The sequence below is a fragment of the Thermobia domestica genome, chromosome 2 (assembly GCF_964235325.1).
Source record: "Thermobia domestica chromosome 2, izTheDome1.hap1.1, whole genome shotgun sequence".
NCBI lineage: Eukaryota > Metazoa > Arthropoda > Insecta > Zygentoma > Lepismatidae > Thermobia > Thermobia domestica.
In genome coordinates, this window is record NC_137455.1 from 315,838,335 (window position 1) to 315,866,275 (window position 27,941).

At 34.2% G+C, this 27,941-nt stretch overlaps 1 protein-coding gene across 1 annotated transcript; it reads left to right on the forward strand.

The window, feature by feature from the left end:
* Nucleotides 1–6,726: 6,726 nt before the first annotated feature.
* Nucleotides 6,727–25,894, forward strand: LOC145679843 (chymotrypsinogen B-like). Its single transcript, XM_081750361.1, has 7 exons — nucleotides 6,727–6,835; nucleotides 9,284–9,332; nucleotides 11,725–11,875; nucleotides 12,540–12,715; nucleotides 16,728–16,820; nucleotides 19,737–19,867; nucleotides 25,357–25,894. The coding sequence occupies exons 1-7, from the start codon at nucleotides 6,788–6,790 to the stop codon at nucleotides 25,519–25,521; spliced, it is 813 nt and encodes a 270-aa protein (XP_081606487.1). The 5' UTR covers nucleotides 6,727–6,787; the 3' UTR covers nucleotides 25,522–25,894.
* The last annotated feature ends 2,047 nt before the right edge of the window (nucleotides 25,895–27,941 follow it).

The window sequence follows — 27,941 nt, forward strand, 5'->3', positions numbered from 1 at the left end:
ACGCTTATACGTGAAAAAGAAAGAAAGAAAGAAATATAGCATGACAAAATGCATCGCAGTAAGCTTTATCCCGAAATGAGGAACAGCTAGGCTGGTGGGACCTTCCGAATTCCAGCAGAAGCATTACGAGTCCCGTTTGTCATTGTTGCTTTTGCCTACTTCGGACATGTCTTGCAATCAGAACATATTTGATAATTCTGTAGATGAGTCCAGTAGATGAGGCCTTGCTTACTCATTACGCAATTGCTGAAATAAGCAGTTACGCTTATATATATATATATAATATGCGTGTGTGTGTGAATGTGTGTATGTTTATTGATAGTGAATTAAATGTTAGTCTTGTTGCGTTATTTTTTAAAAATAATTTAACCCTTCTAGTTTCATAGTATTCAGTATGTGTTATTAACATTTTCTTCTGTGTTTAAATACTATTTAATTTTCTAATTACACATTTAGTATGATTCGAAATAAAATACAACAAAAGTTACTGGTTTATTATATTAGATACTATAGGTACGTTGTAATTTCAGGATTGTTTTTAACAATTTCTGACCCCAGTGAGGTATCGAGAAATAGTTGGTGCAGTTGAAAAACTCTCCCATTGTTTCTTTTCATATACCGTTGAAATGGCACGAACTTGAGTTTTCTGAAACCTGGAAACATTAACAATCTTTTTATTATAGTTAATTTAAATGTTAACTCTGCATCGTTTCCAAATCTTTATACAGTATGAAGGGACTAGAGTATACACGTATACAGGAAAGGCAACGAAGTTTATTTTTATTTAAATTGAATGAGTCATTTCTAACGATTTTAGTGTTCACCTAATAGTGAAACTCTAATTAAAGCTTGAAGAAAATGTAACAATTGCTTGAGATGCTGACATAGTATCATTTATACAGTATCTGCTTCCGGACATTGTAGTGAGATGAACTAATAATAGGGTAACAGAATATCGGGATCTTTTGTAGGAAATTTGAATATATTCGTGAGGAAGACATGATTATGTAAAGAGGGTCAGGAACAGGGAAGAAACATATATTCAACGAAACGTAATAGGAAGGTTTATTATTATTATTATTATTATTATTATTATTATTATTATTATTATTATTATTATTATTATTATTATTATTATTATTATTATTATTATTATTATAGTTTATCATTCTTTTCTAAGGCTTCACCTCTGGTTCTTGGGTTCGATCCCAGCCCCCGCCAAGGGAACTTTGTGATGGACCAACACCGTGTGCGTGGGTTTCCTCGGGGTTTTCCCGTTTCCTCCCACTTTCTTCATTGCACCATTTCATTCATTGCTCATCATCACCGTCTCCTTTAACCTAACGGGCATAATCGTGAGACGTAAAACTCAAAGATTTCATTTCGTTTTTTTTCTAAGGCCTGTGATAGTTCGACTTTATATCCCATCGAATATTTCTGGTCGTTTTGTGGTTGACAACCATGTAAAGAATATTAGGTCTTGTAGCGTCTCAATCTCTTGCCTATTGTGTACGATGGTCAAGTTATATTGAGGTCTAATTTAGTCAACTTCAGAAACATACTCATCCGTCTTTTTCATGCAGTTTCATTCCATCCAATTTCTATGTCTGATTATGAAATTAATGTTGATCTTCCATTTACATCTTGATACAATAGTGTTACAACCAATGAGAACTTCAGCTTGTTCGGGAATCAAGTAGGGCGGCAGAGAAATTTTTGGAACCAGTTCTTATAACCGAAAAATCTACTTTTCTATTATTTGACTTACAATAAAATGCATGTCTTCTGGCTCAGTCGACAATGATGGTTAAACACCGGAAGGCGCTAGCTCCCTTTCCCCCCATCTGGTTTTGTAACTGTATATTCCTATTGGGTGCTACAATTTACTCATTAACCTCATTCTAATTTTAATAGCTAGTGCCGTTAGTTCGTTTCATTGAAGTTTGCGTTCTTTCATTACCGAGGCTACGAAAAATATGGACGTTTAAACGAGACCTTCCGCACCAACGGTGCGTAAACTAAAAATATTGCACAAGGAATCTCTAGGGTCGCCGTTCTTTACTACAGTAATTATAAGTAAAAAATACTTCCTTTCTCTTGACGGAAATTTTTTTTCAGATGAAGCCGAATCTGAGGTGACCTGCGGTGTTTCAGTGATAGAATCCTGACCGCAGGCACGTTGGGTCTCTGAATCGATCTCAAGTCCCACTAGTGATCTTTTAATCTGAATATATATCCCAAAGAATATGGATATTACAAAACATGAAAGAAAATAAATATCAATATACTGCATGAAAACAAAAGTAATTTTTCCAAGTTTCATGAATATACAACTATTTCTGTTTTTATAAATAAATTGTTTAATAAAAATTCTTTGACTTTGTGAAATATAGTGTTTTCTTGGTTTGAGAGTTAAGGCTTGGTCCCAATTTCCACAATTGTAATTAGTTAGAAAAGAGAAAGAGAATACATTCAATTTTAAAAACAAATTTAAGAAGGGCTGTATCATTCGTTGAAACTACCACATTTTAATTAAACTTTGGAAACACTTGAAAAATAAGTGAATTTCAAATTACTCTTATGAGTCTTCAGTGAAATTCGATTTTTATGGGAAAGTCATATTTCCTTTTAGACTTTTCAATAATCCTCACTGATTGTGGTTAAATTCGTAAGGAAACAGTAAAAAAAGAGCAGTAAATTTGCTTGTCTCAATTAAAGAAAAGTTCAGCGATTAATTTTGTAAAAGAAAATCTAAACAAGGGTTTTGGTTTGTTTGGCATAGAATTACCCATAATATTTAGAGTTGAAATTAGACAGAGGAAATTAGTCGTCCCTGCAAAAAAATAAAAAGAAACGTAAACTACGCATATTTAGTTGCATTTGTTCAAAAACGAAAGAGAAAGAAAAGCTTTTTTATGAACAAAGTCGTATGCTTTCACGAAGACTTTCTAGTTGAGTCTATATCTTCTGGTTGACGCCAGGCAGGACAAATGATGAGTTCAAAATGTTATTTTGGCGTGAAGGTGAGAGGTGATTTAAATCTCCTTTATGCTAAAGAAAATATGTTTAAAGAATTATTAGGATTTTTTAAAATTTTTATGTTTCCAATCATTTATTTTGTTTAAGACTTAAGATTTACTGCTATTAGTTTGAGTTGACATTAGCGACAAGGATTGAATCCACCGGATACTGATAAAACATCTAATTCTTTTCCTTAGCATTATTTTATAACAATCGAATAGGGTATATGCTTTGTATACGGATTCTCCGTGGGGTCCATCCTTTGGGATTGAAATTAGGCTGAGAGGTGCGGATCCGAACTCAGCCATCTTAAAACAATGTTTAGATGAATCTTCACTATAAGTTATCGAATTTATATTTAAAACGTCATGTATTAACCAATAGGATCCATTACTTGGGGTTTTGCCAGCCACAGGTAACGGGTCTATTCATCTTCTAGTTTAACAACGTATTGAGCGTAACACTAATATCGCTCATTTTTGATAATTTGTGCAAATCATTTTCTTCCCATTGTCTAGGGGTGATAATAAGGACTAAATAGTAAACGTGAACGTCATTGAAACTTTTACAATGCATCTCAAAGATTAAACAATAACGTGGATATTTTTTTAAAATTTTTAAATGGTGCCCCTTCCCACACCCCTTACTTGCGCTATAGAGTCTTATCCATGCTAGAAACCAAAGTTCAACTTAAAAGGTATTAAGATTATTACCAATATCTTATTGATCTCATAAACGATTAATTGATTATATGTATTAGTCTTTTTCGATTGTTTGCACATCACCCTTCCCCCAGACTTGCTGGTGGATGCAGAATTTTGTGTTAAATGTCGTCTGGAATGTGTCGAGCAGCAGCGCCCTAAAACTATGAATTCGACATTAATATCGATCATGTTTAATTATTTTTATGAATAACCGATCCATCCCTAACTTCAATAGGAGTGTTGAGACTTCTACCACTCGTGTAAGATAAAGTTGTACTTGAAAAATATCGGAACTGTCACCAATTAACTTGGAGACATCCTAAATTCTAGATCCGACGTTAATAGATGTAGTTTTCAAATATTTTTACATGTCATCATTTGCTGAATGTGGACTTAAATGTCATCGGTAATGTCGCTATTCACATAAGCAATACACTAAAACTATGAATTGAATACAAATATCGGTAGTTTTCGATCATATTTACATCTCCCTTCCTACTCCCTCCAGGAGTGTTAGATAGATTTAATGCACTGGGGTATAACCTTGGACTTTAAAAAATTCTGAACTGCCAACAATTAAATTAACAACGCCGAAAACTATTGATGATGTAATATTCGTCCTTTTTAATTATTTCTATAAGAAAGATCACTGTTTCACCCTACTGGGTGCTAATATCAGCTGAAATTGGTCATAAACCTCATCGACAGTATCACGATTCATCTCAGTAGCATCGAAAACTATGAATTCGACAATAATATTGATAATTTCCTGTCATTTTAATGTCATCCCTTCCACTCGCTTCTGTGAGCGAGCGGATCGTGCACCGACAGTACTGTCTTCCAGAGAGCAAGTAACATGTCTACCAAGTTTGAATAATATTGCTCCAAGTGTTCCAAAGTTATACTGGAACGTACACACATAAGTGTATTATATGGCGGAAGCTTCATAACAAGGAACTACATAGTTTATACGGTTTACCCAACATTGTTAGGGTCGTCAAGTCTAGGAGGCTTAGGTGCGCAGGTCATGTAGCTAGAATGGAAGAAAGTAGAAACGCTTTCAAAGTTTTGACTGGAAGACCCGTAGGAAAACGACCATTAGGAAGACCTAGGCGCAGATGGGAGGATAATATTAAGATGGGTCTCGCAGAGATAGGAATACAAAGTAGAAACTGGATCCAATTAACTAAGAATAGAAGTCAGTGGAGAGCTTTTGTGAACGCGGCACTGAACCTACGGGTTCCATAGGCCATAGAGAGAGAGAGAGAATATATATATACATATATATATATATATATATATATATATATATATATATATATATATACGGTCATTTTATATACATAAAATATTTGAAACGAACATCTGTTGCAGAAATTTCATCACATGGCTATTAGTTAAATATACTAAACTGTTCAATTTTGTTTCTTTATTACATTCATAAACGGTCTTTACGTTGTATTCGTTATTGCAGCAAGCGATGCTACAAAGCAGATTATGTTGTTATTAAATGCATTTCTAAGTCCATTGTTGGATACATCTTAAATCAAGTTAAAAATGAAATCCGATGATCTTAACATTTCTAAACTTAAGATTCATAATTTGAACATTATTACAGTAATTTCCATGTGCATATGGTGTTTACTAATTTTATTTTTACAAACTCTCGTAAGCCTAACGGTCATAGCTTTTAGTTATTTCTTAGAGATAATTATTTGAAGTTGATTTTGCTGTAGTTCTATAGTGCGTAGTGAAGCATTCAAATTTAAAAGAGTTGAGTCATACCGTGTTGTATACATTAGCTGTTGGCAGTGATTGCTGGTTATAGAGTTTTGTGGGAGACTAAGGGTGAAGGATAGTCAATGTTGGTTTTCGTACAGGTTCAAAATTCAAAGGAGCAATTTTAGAGATATTAAATCAAACATTGTTCAACATTGTCAATCTAAATTTTGGAGAAAATAAAAAGAGTATTTATTTACTTTTGAGATTTATGTTCCACATTCACATATTTCTGGCAGAAACAAATGATGGTAACGAGTTCAAGAGTTAAAGAACAATATATACCACATGAAATGCTCAGTAGTTTTTAAAATCTCGATTACAAGCTTTGAGATAGGTACCTTAGTTCTTTGTACCATTTTGGGTACATTAGGTGGTGTAAATATGAAAGGAAAACATCAAGCAACATAGTAAAACACAAAAGTTTGTAAAGACAAGATTATGAAGATCGTAAACTACTTTTAAAACATAATCAGAACGAAAATTATGTTTATATGTATTCTAGAAGTGTCGGACCTGAAGACGCGCAATCGCTGAACGAAGAACAGTTACAGATTTATGTATGTAGAATAATAAAAAAATTGTAAGACATGATTCGAATCAAGCACGAATTCCACAAAAGACACTGAATCGTAAGTAGGGTTGCATCTAGTAAAAGGTTCAGTTATTCTTGTTAATAAAATCCATGTGACCTTTTGAGCAAACCATAATGAAGACAAAACTTAGTTTGAAGTTTATATTCCTTTAGTTCACTTTATTTCTTAAAACAATATGGTACAATTTTGGTTTTTCGCAAGAAAACCGACAATGTACACGATTTCATAGTAAAAAAGTAACTTTTATGTTTGAGATATTTTAGGTGTTCAACATGTTGAACGAACTAAGCATAGAATACGCAGGGGTCAACAAAATTTCTGATACGTAATTTAGAATGGATTATTACTTTGATAAGATAAGACCAATACACACTATGTAATCTAAATCCTAAAGGCATGTTATCATTTTTGAGGAACGAACTCGTTATGATTTATTGACATTGTATTACAACACTCAATAAATACTACAAATTAAATATTTAATATATTTTCCCCTTATTTATTCTATAGCGGAAATAAAGAAAAATTCATCGTTTTAGATTTTATTATCATATATAACTGTAAGCCATTGACTTCATAGTTTAAACATTTACACAGAATTTCCTTATAGTTAGCGGTATATATACAGCTAAATAAGCGTTGTAGATTAGTACATTAAAGCATACTTCTGAATATTAAACTGTCAACATGAAGAATATCCTACTGACAACTGTCATTTGCTTCTGCCTTATTCAGGTAATTTATTTCAAAATGAAACATACTTACTGTAAAGTTACTCATATCAAGCTTATGACTGAAAGGTATTCATATATTAGTTTATATAAATGTTAAGTTGATTTCAAAAATAATTTTCGGAAATAGAGATTGATATATAGATGAACATTAAAACTGAAATGATAATAATAATAATTCGGTATAAGTTACTGTTTCACACGTTCTCAAATATTCCGTTCTGTAGAGTCACAACTAATTGTAAATAACTTCATTAAATTTAATTAAAAATGATTTATGTTTCTTTTCGTGCACATGAACAGAAAAGTAGTGAAAGATTTTAAATGTCTTATATCTCGCAACGCATAAACTACGTTTCTGGTAGAATATGAAGAATGAAAATTGACTCAATTAATGAAAGTAAATCGAGGTTCTCGTGGCAGAAACTTGAACATTTCAGCACTGTTCTTTTGAGGGTAGAAGTATAAAACAGAATATTCAGACAGTTTTTTACGTTTCCTCGTTCTTGTAAACAATTACTTTTTAAACAATATAATAACAATTATAATTCAAGACCGTTTACGCAGAAAATGAATTTAAGTTCATGATTATGACATCATAAACTGTCAATTCAAATTTCTAGTTTGTATAGATAGACCTCACTGTATTTTTTGTACACAATATTAGACGCAATTTCTATTTTCTTGGGATTTTTTAAAATTGTTGAGTAAAAAAAGAAATGGGGAGATATTTGGAGATTTAGTGAGTATATCTGTGAGAAAAGAAACTTCCAAAAGTGATAATACATTACTGCCCGATAATTTAAAGCAATAATTGATATACAAAGTTCGATTGTTTCTAAATTATGAGAATTATGAGATACATTTTTTCCATAAATTCTTACCTACAATTTCAGTCTTAGCGTTTCTATTTTAGTCAAAGTAATTTAATAAAAATCAAAGTTAGGGAATGGTCTAGTAAGGGACCGAAAATGATCCAAATTAGTCCCGTAGTTTAAGAGGAGTTAAGGAGAAAATAGTTTCAATCATACAACTTACATGGTAGAACGAACACTAGAATTTTATAGAAAAGTTCTATGCAATTCAGATACTTGTAATTTGTTGGAATATAATTATTCCATTTTTTCTGTATATGAGGACCATTTATCTAGAAATATCCTTGTAACTTGATGACATATGATATGTTACCACTAGAGTAAAAGTATTGCTAATCGACTAAAAAGTCATATTTTATAAATGAAAATTCATTGGGTAATTTCACATTTAAAATCACTTGTTAAACAAGAACCTATTTTGTCATATTTACTATCGAGTGTGGAAAATTAGAGACGCCACAGCACCACAAATATTTAAATTCTGGTGCTCATTATAGCAGAAATAACTAACGTTAAATGAACATGTCAGTTCACATGAAAATACCTTCGTGTAGAGTAGTATGGTCACGTTATAAGTGAATGAATACAAACAAAATAGCAAGATATTGAAAATTATTTCATGGACCGGCTTAGAAAAATATCATATTCAATTATGTCCTTGATTTTCAATAGATTTGAATACTAAAATAAAATTTACAGTAAAATTGATATCTACTCCCTCTAAAATTACTTTAAAAACTAGTGAAGTTGAAACACAGTTAAAATTATGTAATTTGGTGATCTTGTCTTAATTACCGCTACCAAAAATCTAGATGCAATATTATGGAAGTAATTCAATAAATAAATAAATAGTTTAGAAAATTGCCATAAATGCGAACTTTCGAGAACTATATTAAATTTTAATATTTTTCATAACTTTCGAATCAAATTCCTGTAAATGACATGATGATCTTTATGTCTATTCGAAACCATCTTTGTAATTGAATGTGATACTTTTCTAGAAAGCCTCTCGAATAATATTAATTACAACATTTGTCTCATTTGTGTTAGTACTCTTATAGAATCTTGCAAAATCTGGTTGCTTTTCGATGTTTGTGCTACTGTAGCGTCCTTAATTTGCATCACTGAATGACAAGTGTGGCATTGTAAGTTTTCGTTTTACAAATAATTTTCAAATATGTAAATAACCTAAGGAAGTCTTAGTTGAAAAAATACAATTTTACGTTTGTTAGCGATACTGGTAACCCGAGTGTATATCAGAGTATTTTGAACAATGTCCCTCTATCGGTATTTACATGTTAGAAGCTTTCAGCGCTTTGTAACTAGTTCTTCGGAAGTCGAAAGCAAATATCAAAATACATGATCCACTCTACATATACAAATAACTGTAGGAATTCAACAGAAAAATACATGTAACAATATGAGTTTATAAATTATTCTTTCAGCTTTTAAAAAAATACATCTATCGTCACTATTATTTATGTAAGAAATCTTCGTCAGTACATATATTATTGTTATTTATAACACGGTTTGTTACAGAAATAAGAAATGCTCATGTGTATTTTTCTCTTTAATAGGCTCTTGCATCTTATAAGATCAACCTTCTTCCTTCAGCGCCATTAGAAGGTACAACATCAATTTTTGTTATTTATATTTACAATTTAAGATTAAAATTATATTGGGAAATCTATTTCACATTCTCATATGCTCTGTGGTCGACAGGAAAGGTATACGTTCCCCTTTATTTTGTTTCCTACTTAAGGAGTTCGAAATTAAGCAACACAATTTGAAATGCAGTTTCCAGTAATATATATATACTGAACGTCTCGAAGCTATCTGAACTATAATTACCTATTCATTTCAAAGCTATTTACAGGATGCAGATATGGGCGTTTGTTATCAATACTAGGAAAGAGTTTTAGAAATATGTAACGAAACTTATTTAATTAACCATAAGAATATTTTTGTCAATTATGAAATAAAACACATCATTGTTGAACGATAACTCATATTATAGTGGAGGTAAAAAGTAAAAACAAGTATATTTGCATCCTGAAGTAAATATAATATTTTTATCATCAGATACAGTACAAATATTTCCGTAAGATAAAAAATGTATGCAAGGACGAGTTTTACAAAATTTGCAAGTTTTACGACTGTATTTCAAAACATTCAAAAAACTGTAAAACAGAAAAAACAAAACAATATTAAATTCATTTGCAAGTAATAGTGTTTAATAGTATTATGATTTTCCTTGTAGATTTGATTATTTTGTCATTAAGACTTCAAAGGTCATCTTTTTCAGTTACACGAATATACTATGAGCTCTCTATTTTGTAATACGCTCTCCAAAGTGTCAAAGGAACCAACAACGAATTTTAAATGCATACATAAAAAATACGTCTCAATGGTAAGGGACTTTAATTGACATTAATATGACAACATAGTATCAAAGTACGTTTGGAGTTAAACAGATATGTGCGTTTTACTTTCAATACTATGGTGTCATAAAAATCACAAGAACATTACAAGCTTGCAGTAACTGTGAAAATAAAACAAAACTTTATATATATAGCATGACATCTCATGTCTCAATTAAGAACTTATAAAACTAATATACATATAAATTGTATCAAACTAATACGTCAACTTCGGTGTCAAAAACTCTAGTCTGTCTTTCAACCGTACAGAGTGATTCTTTATAGAGTTTACAACTTTAATCAGTTATAATTATTTATTGGACAAACATACAGACTTGGGTTATATGTCATTATACTGCAAAACACTTCACGTTTTTTGTGACAAACCCATTATTTCTCAATGTGTGCATTTGCAGTTATCCTGGACACATCCCAAGAAAGTCGATTTCCTACCGAACAGTAGAAAGCATTTCGGGAGTATCATCCGCGCTGGCTGCTGTCATGTGATGTTTCAGTTCATTAACATTATCATCTAGGGGAGGGTTGTACACCGTATCTTTCACAAACACCTACAGAAAGAAGGGAAGTGGCGTGTAATCTGGAGACCGTGACAGCCAGGCAATTGGTCCACCACCGCCTATTCACTTATCTGGAAACGCTGGTCAGAAAATTCCCTTACGTCTTTCAGGTAATGCAGCAGGGAACCAAATTTTTGCCATCCTGGTCATCTTCATCTAACTGCGGAAAAAGGAAGTTATGGAGCATATCAAGATAGACAATGTCGGTGATGATTTTTTCAATGAATATTGATCCATACACTTTTGCTCTGGAAACATCGCAAAACACCTTCACTTTGGGGTTGTCACGAACCAGCTCCACGCGCTCATGTGGATTTTCTGTGCCTCAAATATGACAATTGTGTGTGTTGAGTCGGCCAAAAAGTGAAAAGTTGATTTGTCACTGAATACCACATTGTTCAAGAATGACTCATCACCACTAATGCGATTCAACATGATAACACAGCATTCATGTCAGGTATGTTTAACTGTTTCACTCAGTGCTTGAACCAAGGATAGTCTCTGCTTCACGCACAAATGTCTACGCAATACACGAAAAACAGTGGTCTGAAGTATACAAGATTTTTTGTGATGCACGTCGTGTAGATTTACGAGATGTGGACAAAACTCTCCTAACTGCTTCCACCATATCGTCAGTTACAGTTGAGCGCCCTGATGCCTTTCTGTGTCGCACAGAAGAACCTGTTTCAACAAATACCTGCAGCCATTTGTATACTTTACATCGTGTTGTGTGCGAAACTTAGGCTGTTCACTTTTTGCTGACTTCGTTTCTTCAAACCGAAGCACGCAGTTAGCTCTTTCCCCACAGTGAAAGTCTCTATTTTCAACGACTGACCGGTGACGCCGTGTGTGGTCAACTCCGCAACTACTCACTACATGAGTCAAACTTGTAGTGTTTTGCAGTATTGTGACACGTAAACCAACTGTGTATGTGGTTGCAATAAAGAATTCTAATTGACTGATGTTGTAAACTATATAAATGATTAAGATATTAATCTGCTATTCTAATTATATTTTTAGTACGTGATGGAAAAATATCCAGTAGAATCGCTAATGGTTTAGTTGCAGTTCCCGGACAGTTCCCATTTATGGTAAAGGTGTGGAGTCCCCGTGGGTGCAGTGCCACTCTTATTAGTGATCAATGGGTTTTAACTGCTGCTCATTGTCTGAAGTAAGTTATTCTTGGAATTTCTAATTATACTAGTTTATATTATTATAAAATAGTACTGTACGAATGTCCCTATGAGTTGTACATAATGTATTATTCTACCATCGTCTATTATAACTAATGCTATTTCTCTTTTCCCATATCATCTTTCGAATCCCAGTAGCTCATTAAATGATTCATGACTCTTAATTAAGTGCCTGTAGGACAGAGTATCTCCTTCTAGATGAAATCTATGAATCACTTCCTTGCTGTCCGCTAGGAGTACTAAGACTTGAGTAAACAAACAGAATATTGATTTTAACTTAACTTATGAGCATTCCAGGTAAATAGTTGGCAACATACAGGGCTATAATCGACAGTGACACGCAGAAACTGAGACGAAAAAAGCCACAAGGTTTATATAAGTTTTATTGTTAATTTTCCATTGAGATATTGTGAGTTTAGGTTATAAATTAATCTATGACATCGCCTTTAAATGCTTTTAATCGTGAGGTTGCTCTATACATATAGTGTAATTCATGAAAGGAAATGAGAGATTTTATCCAACTACAAAGCGAAGAACAAATATTTTTGCAACTAAAATTTACAAAAATATGTTCTATTACTATATAAACGATACATATAAATTCTATGGAATAAATATTCAACTTAATATTTTTAATTTCAGATACCTAAATGCTTATGCCCGGGTGACTCTAGGAGATACGAATCCATACGACACTGATAAAAATGGAAGCCTAACAGTAAATGTAAATGCAAATGATACATATATTTATCCTGAATATTATACAGCTTGGCATGACATAGCACTCTTAAAATTGCCTCAACCAGTTCAGTTTACCGGTAAGAATATCATTTCAAATAACAGTTAAAAATACCTTGCCTTAATAGTAAAATACAGCATCTCTTTAGGGAAAATATTTCAAATATTTTTGTGCATAGTTGTGTGAAAAAGGATTAGAAAATTATAATATATTTGGTTACAACGTTAGAAATAACATTTTCAATTTTTTTTAACACAATTACATTAGGTATTTAATAAGATTCAACAGAATCTGTACAAGGCGTTGGTAGAAGCCAATTTTATTTTTAACGATTATTTAGACGACTGCTTCTGTTTACTTTTAAACACCAGATTTAAATACAAAAAATACAATATGAATAACTTACAAATTGAGGACCAAATAGGCTAACGAAAATTTTACCAATTAACTAAGACAGTTTCCAATGTTGCAAGTAACATTTTTCTTATACAGTGAAACCTCCCGTAATGGACACCTCTCAATAACGGACACCTCTATAATACGGACAGATTTTTTTTGTCCTGGCAGAAATATATATTCTCTTAAAGAACAAAACCCTCCCTTTTACGGACACTCTCAGATACGGACGCGGACAGTTTTCTTTTACCACAAACGTTTCAATAACCTCTTCATTACGGACAGGAATTATTCTCGGATCTGCGATATATTACAGTAGGCAGGAAAGTGTTTTCCCCACAAGTGTATCTATCATGAGTCTAGACCTGGGGAACCATCAAACAGAACAGCTTCAAGCTGAACTTGAATTTTTTTCCTGCCCGCAATAAATCTGGTTTCTGGTAGAAATCCTAGAAAACTTTCAGTAAGTAATAACACTCATGCAAGGTCAGTCGTATGGCCAAGAATTCTATGCGAAAGATCTTCCCTTCCCTGAAAAATTTAGTCCTTTTCCCTCTGGGCCTTGCATTTTTCAAGACAATTTCATACATAATAAAATAAACAGTGTTTTTACAGTGTTTGTTTGTAATGTTTCTTCCAACTACATTTTTGTTTTATGACACTGGAACAAGTCTGGGTTGGAGTTTTCCTGGCTTCCTAGGATATTCTTTGTGGTTGGGCTGTCAATAAACATATGCTCTAAAAAATAATTTGTTTTTTCATCCATTCTGCCAATAAAAATATCGTGCTATTTCACAAACACCTCCCCCCCCCACACACACATGTTTCTTTAGCAATTGTACTGAAGATTGTCAGAGAAAACTTGCTAATGAGTTTTATTACCCTTGTAGAGGAAAAAGCATGCCTTTTTCGCTAAACAAAAGAGTGTAGGCGGTTAGTTAGTTCCATCTTTTGAAAAGGTTCTGAATATTTGAAATAAATAAAAAACGCTTCCCCTTCCGCTTTCGCCTCCCATGTAACTTTTACAGTATACGAATATATTAATTCATTCCCCAGCAACAATATTATTTAACATAAATTAATTTCTCCTTCATTTCTTCCAGTAAGTCAAATAAGTACGAGAGTATTTTCATATTGAATTTTACGTATTTACTCCCATGCATAATACATTTACTATGTATTATTACATACAATTACCGTGTGAGAAATTAAATTTCTGGAACCTCTCTGTAACGGACAACTCTCAGTAACGGACAAAAATTCATATCCCATTGGTGTCCGTTATTCAGAGGTTTCACTGTATACCCGAAATTCTAATAAGAGGCCTGCTGTAGAAAGGCCTAATAGTAAGTGTTCTTACATTGTTGGTTCGTATTAAGTCATTTTCAAATGATAAAAGACATGTTGGAAGAATAGTGAAGAACCTCATGCTTAGTTTTACAACGATATATCTTAATTTTAATTAGCACATTAATACTCACGGTATCAGATTAACACATATACTTTGCTACTACTGACACTGAAAACTTCCTTTTACATACTTATACATTTTTGAAGTGATCTCGCTGCGCCAATAACACTAATCAACAGTGAAAATGCTTCGGAGATAAAAGTAACCAATTATTACTAATTTTACAGTTCTGATAACGAATTCGAAAGCAGGTTTTGAAGATTGGTTCGGATTTCAAAGAAAAACGTTATCACTGAATGTGCTAAGGCGCACAAATTAAGGGTTCAGTAATATCCACATATACCTGAAACTAAACTCAAGGAAGGAGTACGTATTGGCCCTCAAATTCGACAACTCTTCAATGATCCTGAATTGGATGCAGTGTTAGAAGATAAGAAGAAGAATGCATGGAAATCTTTCGGAAACGTGGTGATGATTTTTTTGGGAAACGAGCAATCTCAAAGCTATAAAGAATTAGGGGAGAATCTGATATCTTTCTTCCAAGCAATGGGGTAATATGTCACAAAAAATGCAAAAACTGCACTCCCATATAGATATATAGGCCTACATCAATTTATATCTACGACTAGAGGTGTTCCAGAACCACAATAAGAACGACAGGCAAAGAGCCGCCGTTTGTAATATCCCTGTAAGTTATGTTTCATCACTTTCATCCTATATAGTTTTCTGACTACCCCTTTTACATCCTTGGAAGAAACGCTGCTCCGCGCACAGATATAATTAATTGTCGTACTAGAACCTATATGCTCTTTTCAAGTGGTTCCTGTCTCATGACTAGATCGTCTAACGTTATAACAAAATGCATTTTCTGCTCTTTACATACGGATGTCACTTTATTTATATTTTATATCTCCCTTTTCCTTATACGAAATTTGGTATTGTCAAGCAGGAGTGACAAATATTTTCCCCTCATAACTATTGTATATATTACAATGAAACTTAATACACGAATTATATACAAACCACAGTCACTTTCAAGGTATGTTATACTTGAGTACCTTTAGCCGTTGCGGCACCAGGAGGCGCTACAGTTGAAACAGGTATTTTTTGGACGGAAAATTCCCAATTTTTATCTCAAATTTCCCTTCTCTTGTACATCATATACACATGTTGCACTTGCAAGCTAGGTTTATTCTGAAGCAAATGATATATGGACCACAATACTCGGATGAACACTACTGAAGCAGTAGCTACTTAAATGAAAGTCAACGTAGAAATTGCAAGACTGAGAGTGTTAACACTACATAAGACATTTCTGTCGATTACATTTAAATTCAAACCAATTGAACAAATCAGGAACTTTCGTTTCTAACGTTGGTTGCTACTAAATAGCAACGATAATAGATAGCGAAAAGCGGTTTCTTGCAATCAAATAACCGTCCCAATAAAACATTCCATTCCAACAATCATCTCTTTAATAAACCTCAAATTGGTAAAACTCTACAACCAGTCCCATTTTCAATACTAATGAAGATAATATCAGGTCATACAGATCGAACTTATCCAAAGAGTATACAATGACTCTGCTGTTTGTTCATTGTTCCTACATGTGTGAAACAAATTAAATGAAATGAAATCTTCAAGTTTAACGTCCCACGTTTATGCCGGCTGGGCTAAAGGAGACAGTCATGAGGAGAAATGAATAAAAGAATGGAATGAAGAAAGTGAAAGTAAACGGGAGAACTAGGGGAAAATCCCACGCACATGGTCTTTGTCCACCACAGGATTCATTTGGGGCGAGCTGGGATAGAACCAACGATCCCATGCACCAGATATGAACACTGTACCACTGAGTCGCCGCTTCTACCATGTGTGAAACTGTTGCTATGCTCATATATGTTATGAAATCTCTGCCAAACAAACTGCTAACTCTGCCAACATTACTTCTAATTGTATATATCTCCTTCAAAGGAGCAATTTATTTTATATAGGAATAAATAATTATGAAGTCGTTTACAAATATATATACTTTTTCTCATATTCATTATTAAATAATGTGTACAGTAGGAAATTACTAAAATCTTAGCAATGAATTGAATAAAACCTTAATATTTGATTTTCTCTTTTAATATTTAATAATGAGCAAAGAACGTTTATTGTATAGGACATATAAATTGAAAATATTCATTAATTTACACAAAAAAGTATATATCTAAGTTCTTGTGTAGCTATCTTTTACGTTCATTAATTATGAAATGCATTACTGAGTATTTTCTTCCTCTAGATCTAATAAAGCCAATTAAATTGCCCTCCAGAAATGGTGACACATTTGGTGGACGTCCTGGTTTTGGTGCTGGATGGGGAATAGATAATGATGGTAAGTAAATCCTTCGATAAAACCTTATCAAATGTGAACTTCTCTAATATTACCATTTGAATTACTAATCACCAGAATAAGTAGAAACAGCCGTTTTCAATCAAATTACTCTGTTTTAGAGAAGTTAGGATAGCATATCCTTAATCTAAAGAGTCGTTACTAAATATACATTTGCTTCTAAAATGAAATTTTATTATTATATTTTTTAACTTGTATCAAAACCTCTTAAATATAGATGGCTTCTCTATTACAAGTTAGATAAAGACGTAGTGTAAATTATAAACCAAAAGCATGTTTTCTAAACTCACACGCTCAGCCAACAGGGTATACGGTACATTCATATTACAGAAATAGCACTTAAAACAATAGAAATGTAGGGATAGGAAGAATAACGTTTGACTGTCGTCCTTGCGACTGTTGGAAAACTACATGATAGAACTTAACTCAAATTCTTGCGATACCGTTTAAAACTAAAATACATTGAATTTTTTTACTACGAAAATTTTGATTTGAGAAGTATTTCAAACGAGTAAAGTGCAATGTACCCTGATGATTTTCCTACTCCATAGGATATCCAAAGTTCTTTTCCACTTCTTTAGGTAGTGATACAGGGCATCAAGAAACTAACATCGTTATCAGCTAAACAAATAACCACGTTGCTTACTTTTGAAGTCAGTGTTATGTGAAAAACATTGGCTAGGATCCTCTCATCTGCCTCTTCATGTTCAGATTCCAAACTAAGTTCATTCTCATCCATCCCATTCTTTATTGAAACACATATTGACTGACCTTGTTTTAATACACCACCAAGATGAATTGGAACAGATGAAGTAACATAATATTTTTCCAGGGATATCAAATCAACAAAGTATGACAGCAACAAATCTTTGTTTGTAGACGAGACCCAGTAAGCGTCAGTATCTACAGGAAACGGTGTGCTGTCATTTAGGTCTCCATATTCTACAGGTTGTTTCCGTGATCGCTTGGGCTTTTCAAGTGCCTTTACAATTTTCTTCTTATAAATGTCGAATATAATGTTGATGAACTCACTTGTGTGAGAAGCTCAACAGATAGCTTTTCAAATGCTTCTTACAAACTCTTCATATGTCTTCAACTTTAAAGATTTTGGTGGAACATTCTTTGCAACCGCCATAAGGTCCATAACTGTTGCTTTAACAGATGATTGAGGAATTTCGAAATTTGGTGGTGTTTGTAACTTTCTTTTAGTTAGTGAAACAGTTATGATTTTTAAGCTTTTGTCAGAAATCAATTTCTCGACAAAAATAAAGATGTAGAAATTAATTTAAAAATTACAAAACTTTCAAGATCTGTCAGTCTTCACATAAAAAGAATCTACTTCTAACATCATAAATGCATTGATGCTTTAAAACAGTCTGACAAACTCAATCAGTTGGACTATGGTTACATAAAGGAAGACGGTATTTTAATTCCGCGTGACAGATGAACCATCGGAGCTCAAAGACTTTCCTAAGCAATGTAATTGTCAGATGTTCTACAGAGAAACGGTATGTCTCTATAGAAAATTGTAAATATTGTGTTCTGACTTTTGTAAATGTAAAAGCAATAGTTTGTACCAATGCAGGAACCCTCATAAATAATGCTGTTTATGCCTTTATCTCGACTCTGAAAGATTTGTAATGGTCATTTTAATTTTTGGCAGTATGTTATTAATTTGTATCAGTATTATTCACTACTATGTATTTGTTGAATGAATGAATAATGTAAGAAAATGTTTCTTACATTTATATATGAAAATACGTCATTGTCTCATTTTTTTCAAATTACGCTATAATTTAGAACGATAATATTTACTTTACAAAGAAGTAAAATGAGCAACCAGGTTGTAAATTCTAAACACTGGGTACGGAGATATACTTAGACAAAAAATCTCGTAATTTGGCGTCCATTTCTAAATATGGCAACCAAACGATTATGATCTGGATTATGTGACCATTTTTGTACCCGTACGGGTGTTTAACAAACCCCACAACAAGAGTGAGGGGACAAAATTTCGCACGTGAGATTACCTAGCGCCTGCAGTACAGATATATTGCTAGAAGATGAAATCGGCGTTAAAGCTATTTTTGTAACAATGTAAAATCATATATAGTATTCGTTTTCCTTTCATATATAGCCTAGTACTAAACTAAATACAGCATGTTGTATACCGCTTTAGAGATTATTAAAGTCTGCTTCTTTTTCTTGTGCTGTTAAAATGTTAAATTATTAGCCATTTTCGAAAGAAATTACGAGAATAAAATAAAATTTTATCTCCAATTCCATATTTTCTAATTTTAGGGAAAAAGGCCCAGATTTTGGGAAAGGTGGAGGAATATGATATTTTAGAATAATTTTCTCTTTCCGGAGGAAGAAAGATGATCAAATTCGGTCCATAAATGGCCGAGTTATAAGCGTTTAAAGAACGTCATTATCCGCCATGTTGAATCCAATATGGCGACTAAACGACCGTGAACCAAATCAAGCGACCCAAAGAAATTAACTCTCTTTTAAGAGTTGCAATGACACCCAGGAGTCAAAATGAGGTCACTATAATGCACACGTGACACAGTCTAGCGCCCATACTTTATTTTATGCTCAAAGATAGAGAACTTACTTAGAGCTTGTCCTTTTGTTCAAGAGCGTTTGTTTTGGTCACGTCTATTTGCAACTTTCGTACTACTTCTCACGTGCTTAAGTGAAAGTTTCTAGCAAAACAAGATAATTTTATTTCTTAAAGTCCGCTTTGAGCATAATATGACGAATTCTTATTTTTCTATGTTTTTCAGTTCTTTGCCTTCATTTAATATAATTTTAAATAACTTTACACTTATAATGTATTCCAATCTCCTTAGCTTCATATGAAAATATCATATAAAATATTTCCACATTTAATAGGAGATAAAACCAATGATGGGCCTTTGAAGTGGGCACCATACACTGTTTTGAGTGACGAAGATTGTTGGGGGTGGAATGTCGATCCCTATGAAGTTTGTGGCCTAGGAGCGCCAGGACACAGCAGCTGCTCCGTGAGTACTTACTTTAATGTTCAATAAAAAACAATTTAATACATTATAATTTAATGTAAAATTGTATATAATATACTTTCTAATATTTCATGCTTACAAGGATATTGTCAGAGTACTATGTCAAAACTTACTTTCTACTTTACTAGTAATTAGTAGATTTTGAAGTGAATTGGGTGGATAATTATGTTTTGAATGCAATGTAATAAATCAAACATTAATACAATTAAAGTGGTAAATGAGATGTAAGTAATTCCTAATTATACATAAAGAGAACACAAAGAGATAAAATAATGAAAGAATGCACTTTAATAAAACAAGTACTAGTAAGATAGTGAGACGAATATTCGAAGCCGAGAGGAACGGGAATGGGGAATGACGGGAACTCCATAACGAGGAACTACATAATTTATGTCGTTTACCAAACATTATTAGGGTCGTCATGTCTAGGAAGCTCAGGTGCGCAGGTCATGTAGCTAGGATGGAAGAAAGTAGGAACGCTTTGAAATTCTTAACTGGAAGATCAATCGGAAAACGACCATTAGAAATACCTAGTCGAAAATGGAGAAAAAATATTAAGATAGATTTCAAAGAAATAAGAATAATAAGAATAGATGGATACAGTTAGCTAAGGATAGAAGTCAGTGGAGAGCTTTTGAGAAAGTGGCATTGAACCTCCGGGTTCTATAAACCATATATTTAATTAATAAGATAATTTGTGGAATTACACCATTTACACTTTTCTTTATATCTGCCTGTTTTATCTGCGATTCAAATGCACTGAAGTAGACGAAGCACACATATCCGACATTGAGGCACAAAAAGGACTTGTTTAGAGAAACAGAAAAGCATACTGAACATCGAGCTCCCTAGTTGCTAAGAGGTTAGCGTATGCCATTTTCGAGGATGAGATAGGTTGGATTCCCAACGAGAACTCATGTTGTTCTGCTTACACGTTACACTCTAGTTTCATCTCTCAAAGAGCCTTGCTGCACAAATCATCAAAAACACAAAACAAAATGTGATATATATACACTCGTGCTCATAAATTAAGGATAATGCGGATACATGGTGAAACAACGCTCTGGTGGGCGGTTTTCGGTTGGAAATCACATCGGGGTATGACTATGCGGTGCATTTGCTCATTCGGTGCAGTGCATGCGGTGTTATCGTCGCACGGTGGCCCTGGCAGCAGTCCAAATACGCAGAGGTGTGTTGGCGAAAGTCAAAGTACGGTGCAGCATGTAAGTGTGCAGATGTTGTCAGACGTGCTAATGGTGCCTGTGTGTTGAAAATGACTCAAAGAACACATATTGATGACGTTATGAGGGGTAGAATAATAGGGCGGCTGGAGGCTGGTCCAACACAGCAGGTCGTAGCACGGGCCCTCCGTGTACCACAAAGTGTGATTTCAAGATTATGACAACGATTCCTGCAGACAGGAAACGTGTCCAGGCGCTACAATACGGGACGTCCGCAGTTTACAACACCACAAGAAGACCAATATCTCACCATCAGTGCCTGCAGATGGCCACGGAGTACAGCAGGTAGCTTTCCTCGGGACCTTGCCACAGCACTGGAACAGCTGTCTCCCGACACACAGTCTACAGACGACTGAACAGACATGGTTTATTCGCCCGGAGACCTGCAAGGTGCATTCCACTGACCCCTGTTCACAGGAGAGCCCGTAAAGCCTGGTTTCAAGAACACAGTACATGGTCAATGGAACAGTGGTCCCAGGTTTCATTCACGGACGAGTCCAGGTATAGTCTGAACAGTGATTCTCGACGGGTTATCATCTGGCGTGGACCAGGAACCAGATACCAACCCCATAATGTCCTTGAAAGGGACCTGTATGGAGGTAGTGGTTTGATGGTGTGGGGTGGGATTATGATTGGTTCACGTACACCCCTGCATGTCTTTGACAGAGGAACTGTAACAGGTCAGGTGTATTGGTACGTCATTTTGCATCAGTATGTTTGCCTTTTCAGGGGTGCAGTGGGTCCCACCTTCCTCCTGACGGATGATAACGCACGGCCCCACCGAGCTGCCATTGTGGAGGAGTACTGTGAAAGAGAAGATATCAGGCGAATGGAGTGACCTGCCTGTTCTCCAGACCTAAACCCCATCGCGCATGTCTGGGATGCTCTCGGTCGACGTATCGCTGCACGTCTTCAAACCCTTAAGAGACTTCAGGAACTCCGACAAGCACTGGTCCAAGAATGGCAGGATATACCCCAGCAGCTGCTCGACCACCTGATCCAGAGTATGCCAGCCCGTTGTGCGGCCTGTGTACGTGTGCATGATGATCATATCCCATATTAATGTCGGGGTACATGCGCAGGAAACAGTGTCGTTGTGTAGCACATGTGTTTCTCAACTTATCACCAATACCGTAGATACCGTGGATTTCACTAATACCGTGGTACCGATATGTGTCGTTTGTTCGTATGTTGTGTTCACTATGTGCCTATGCTATTAGCGCCAGTTTTGTGTAGTGCCACGTTGTGTAGTACCACAATCTGCAATTATCCTTAATTTTTGAGCATGAGTGTATATATATATATATATTGAACCAAATTTTTGTCATCAAAATAATTCTCCCTGTCCTGTGAGATGTTGCACCAGCAGAGTTGAAAAGTTGAACCTGGACACCAAACTTGTAATAATCCTATTGTACGAAAAATTAGAGTAGTATTTTAAAGAAACAATTAGAATCATACGCTAAGATGGATTAAGATAATTTCGTTCCTTTAAAATTAATTTTAAATTTCATTCTTTATTAGTTTTATATTGTCTTTTGAGAGCATTAATCTTAATCTTATCAAAGGTGCGTATTAACTTAATCTTCTAGTGGTATAAATCTGTGGCAAATTAGATACAAACTTAGACATCTTTCTAATAATTTTATTGAAGATAGTATATATTGAATAAACAATATGCGCATTATGAGATCATATTAAAAGTTTAAAAGAACTTTAGTAATACTTCAACCTAGATATATGTATAAATTTGAACTTTATTAATAGTTCACATATAACACTTTAAAATCTCATTACTCTTATTACGTATAGAAACAAACATAAATTCACACTAAAACAAATACAGTAGTTGAAAACAATTACTTCAGCAAATGAATTCCCATAAGATATTGCATTAGTCAAAACTGAAACTATTGTAAGTGCGTTCTAGTAGGAATTAATAATTAAATTATTCTCAGCATAAGAAGATTGGATGAGATTTGAGTTAGGCGTCCCGTTCATCAACGATTCTATATCAAACGTGAGCTTACAAGTTTCAGTGGGATCCGAACTACACGAGCTCCTTCCTGCCCCCATACCAAAGAATTGTAGACTATCCGTTAGAAGAAAATTTGCTTATTAAATATAAAAGTAACCAAGAAAATTATGTCCCATTTTGTGGAGGTCTGTGTTTCATTGGCCCTCAGGCCGTGAGTAGAATGTGAATGAAGATAAGGCGAAGGTCAGTTGTTGGTATAGGAGTATCCAACAAACTATCTGGTTGTGGTAGTTCACGTACATCATGAACGTGCGTGAAAACAAAGTGAAGATGGGACCTCCACAGAACGTCATAATGTTTATATGCTGTACGAGCTCAAAATGGAATCAAACGCCGCTGCAGCGCGGCGGGAGATATATCTACCAGGCCTTTGATGAGGGTTTGTAACTACGCAGAAAATGCCGCGGTGGTTTAATAAGTTTAAGGATAGTGACGAAACACTCGAAGACGCACCATGTGCCGGAAGACACATACATGTACACAATGAAAATCTTCAGGCGACAATTGAGGCGAACAGTGACTAGACATGTAAGAAACTGGAACTACAATTCAGTAAGAGTGGAGAACCCATTCGTCAGCACCTCCGCCAACTTTGGAAGCAGTACTACTTGGGTCGATTTGTCCCACAGATATCGCTCCGGGCCAAAAGGCACTGCAAGAAGACATCTGTGTCTCTTTACTGTCTCCTCTGAGGATGGAACCATTTCTGGAAAGAGTGTTGAAATGTGATAAGAAGTGGGTCGTTTGGAAGAATGTTGGCGGGAGGTCGTCGATGCTAATGGAGATCATTTTTGATCTCCCAGGTACTTATAGGTGACACATTGATATTCGGAGGTGGTGGGTGCAGAAGCGACCGAACATTCTTGATTACCTTTATAGTTAAACGGGGAAACACTAGCGAATGAATTTGTACATTAACTTTTAAAACCCATTCTGCAGTATATAGGTGTAGTAGGTACAGTTTGAGTGAGAATTCTAGTTTCCGGGGCTTGATGAATTGAATGTGTGATAGAATCGTCTTTTCAACTAGTTTATAAGGTTTTGAAAGCTCTCGTGCACTTAGTTATCGTAAGTTGAATTATGAGGGGTTTAGTATTAAAACCTACCATATCCATTTTTCACCTCAACTGCCATAAACTGCGTATGTTGTCTATGCGTTATTATTGCTGAGTGTTCAATTTTGTGCTTGCGAACATTTTTGTAGACAACAATGAACAAATTTCACTGTTGAAAGGACAAAATTAAAGTCACTTGTTATAACAGAGCTACTTGTTTTCTCATTTTCTCAGAAAGTGAAAAAAATGGATATTTTAGGTTCTGATACTAGACCCTCATATACAAGTGTAGTCATTTGGCCACATTTTGGAAGTCATCCTGAAACGGTTTCTACCAATCTAAACACAAAATATGAGTTTTAGTTTGCGACTATATCTATGGCAGTATGATTGGTGTTCGCATGTTTTTCGTTACGTTACGATAAGCAATGTTTGGAGAAGTTAGTACAGTATGTCGCCCCTGGTTTCATTAATTGTTACGATAAAAGAAACAAGTAGAACTGAAATATAATGCAGCTAACATCAACAACACTCCTGACCGCTATATCTTTTACTAAGATATAGGATTTAACTTAAAACGGTAACTAATCATGTTGTGTCTATCAAGAAGGTAGACATATCAAATAAATTTACGAGCTAACTTACAACAACAAACGCAATTATGCAGCCGGAAAGTAAAAATTGTCACTACAAGATTTCATATCTCAACTAAACATTATAATACCCTCTAATTTTAAACACATTAAAATTATTTTATGACTTTTAATTAGCATCTACTATGGGAACATCGACAATACAAACACTAGCCTAACGATACAACACTTTGTTATGGATAAATTTATAGTAGAATAACCATAGTAAGCACGAGTAAACATTGCAATAAGATGTACCCTAATATATCTGATAGGATTAATGAAAATTCCGAGGAAGGTACAATGAGATCAAATGGAGAGATTTTTAACACAACTCTAACTGAAGAGGTACAACATAATGACGAACGTACACTCTTTGGTTAGCTTACCTGATTTGTCTAGTATGCCACCGTAATAAGCATATTTAACGTGTGTGTGTGTGAATATTTTTTATTTGATATTTGTACCTTTTCTACTCCTAATATTATTGTCTTTCTATTTTCAGGGAGACAGTGGTGGTCCACTTTTTGTGGTTGATGGTGATGAATACGTAGAAGTGGGTGTATTTTCAAGATATAATGGAAAATGTCCCTCTTCCAAATCAGTTCTGTATACTAGAGTATCCTACTATCTAGATTGGATAGCAAATGTAACAGGGTTATCAGTATAGATATCGAAAGCTATATATGGAAGTCAATAATGATGATTTTGTTTATTACCTAGCTATTTCAATAATGTTTCTTGACATCATTTATTAACAATAGGATATGAAATGATTTTTATAAATGTCACTCACGATTGTCTTATACTTACTTCTAATATCGAATCTGAAATGACATATACGTTTCTAAGCAATGGTTAATATAAGAATAGTGTGTGTTGTTTAAAAGTAATCCCGATTTGTATGTACGTCTAAGAGTTTATTCGCACAATTGCAACTGTGTTAATACAGATAGTTAATATTATTGTACAGACGTTTTCATAATTAATGACAACGTGTTTAGGTATATTCAGAAAGTGTAACATATTTAAATAAAATTGAAAACAGATTCGAATCTTTCATTTCTATCCATTTCCAAAGCTTGGTATATGTTTGTGAGTGCCGCAAGAATCGTGGTGTAGAGTACAATAATTTTATTCCAATAAATATTGAATCGTGTTTCCTTTTCTTATATACGTATTATTACTTCTTAATTATATAATCCATATGAATGCTATGTACTTAATAAGATATAACGTATTCTTCTAAATAGAACAGAACCTATTCTCTAAACTCTTCAAAATGGAATCGAGTAATAAACAGTTAGTACATGGTTTAGAAATGAGCATGGCTTAACACTCAAAAGTTTCAGACTGTCTTAATAATTGGTACTAGAGCAACAAATCTAACAGCTAACGATAATGTATTTCTAATGTAGATTCCACGAGACAAGTTGTAGGTATTATCTCTCTTTTTCATTTAGATAAATCAGATACACATTCTAAGGCCGTTCTCATTTAATTTTCGTAGCTTACTAAGTGATTAAAGAGGCGAAATTGGAAAGCTGAAACGATCTTTTTCACCACGAATTTAACAAAAATACTACTTCGAAGCATCGGATTACGTGACAGAGGGTTTCCACCTACTAACTTTCTAAAGCATAAGTTAAATCTTGTTTACTTATTGTGAAGCTAAAGACGCATATTTATCCCGATCTCTAATGACATCTGAAAATTATAACAATACTAACATATGCCAACTTATTGGGCCAAATCGCTTCAGTCATATTACAATACGTTAAACACTTAGGGCCATATACAGAATCGTTTTCTCAAGCGTGACTAGTACCATACTAAAGAGTTCGACTAACATGTGTTTTCTGCAGTAGTCCAGCTTTTAGTATAGCTCTAATGACACATAAAAACAACTCTGCATAAGGCTCATAAAGTTTTTCTCTTAATATTGGGTTGTTACGTTTGATTAAATGGATACGTAACATTCTTCAAACATCCCAAACATTTTCTAGTTTTACATAGTTACAGTTTGTTTTCATCAGTAGTTAAACGGTATTAAATTTGGAGGTAAAGATACCACACAGGAAACGCGTAATTCTATAGTGTGTATTTCATTAAAATGTGTCAGGTGTGGCGTTTGAATGTATTAAAAGTACACTAATAAGAGAAAAAAGAAAATAAATACTTTAATAACCACGTAATACTACTTTAAATTGTTTTGTGCTCGGATAAAATGTCTGTTGGTCTTTCTTTAGAAGGAAGCTGAGAGAAATTGATTTCGGAGACAAGATCAATATGCTTTTGATCAACATAAGAGTATTAAGATATTTAAAACTTTATAACATTAAATATTAACGTGGGTTCCTGTCACTACGGCATGGCGCGTTCTCAGGTTGCTTATCGAGGAGAAAGCCTCTAGATATAGAGGTTAGCTGCGAATATACTGAATAAGCAGTCGCGGGCAGACGACAAGGAGTAGTCCTCCACCTTGGGGGTTTGGGTAAGGCTAACAACCTCATCCTGTAAAAAAAAAGCACTTCTTCAGAAATATTCACAAATGCCTCGGACAGGGACTGATATCTTGGCACGACCTCAGCAAAAGAAAATGGACATGAGATTTGGAACATGGAATACTAGAAGTCTTTATAGGACAGTCGCGTTAAAATCCGCAATGAGGGAGTTAGAGAAATACAGGATGGACCTAGTAGGAGTTCAGGAAGTTAGGTCTTAAGGAAACGGATGTGTGAATTCAGGAAATTTTACGTTCTTTTACTGGGAAGGAAATAAAAGTCACCAGTTAGGAACAGGGTTTTTCGTTCACAAACGAATATTACCAGCAATTAAACGGATTGAATTTGTTACTGACAGACTTTCTTTAATACTCTTAAAGAACGGTGGTGTGATATTATTGTCTTAAATGTACATGCCCCAACTGAAGATAAGGATGACGATATAAAAGACAGTTTTTACGAAGAACTCCCGCAATACCATATGAAAATTCTATTAGGGGATTTCAATGCGAAGATAGGACGAGAAAATTTTTTCAGACCAATTATAGGGAACGAAAGTTTGCATAAGGAAAGTAATGAGTAAGAG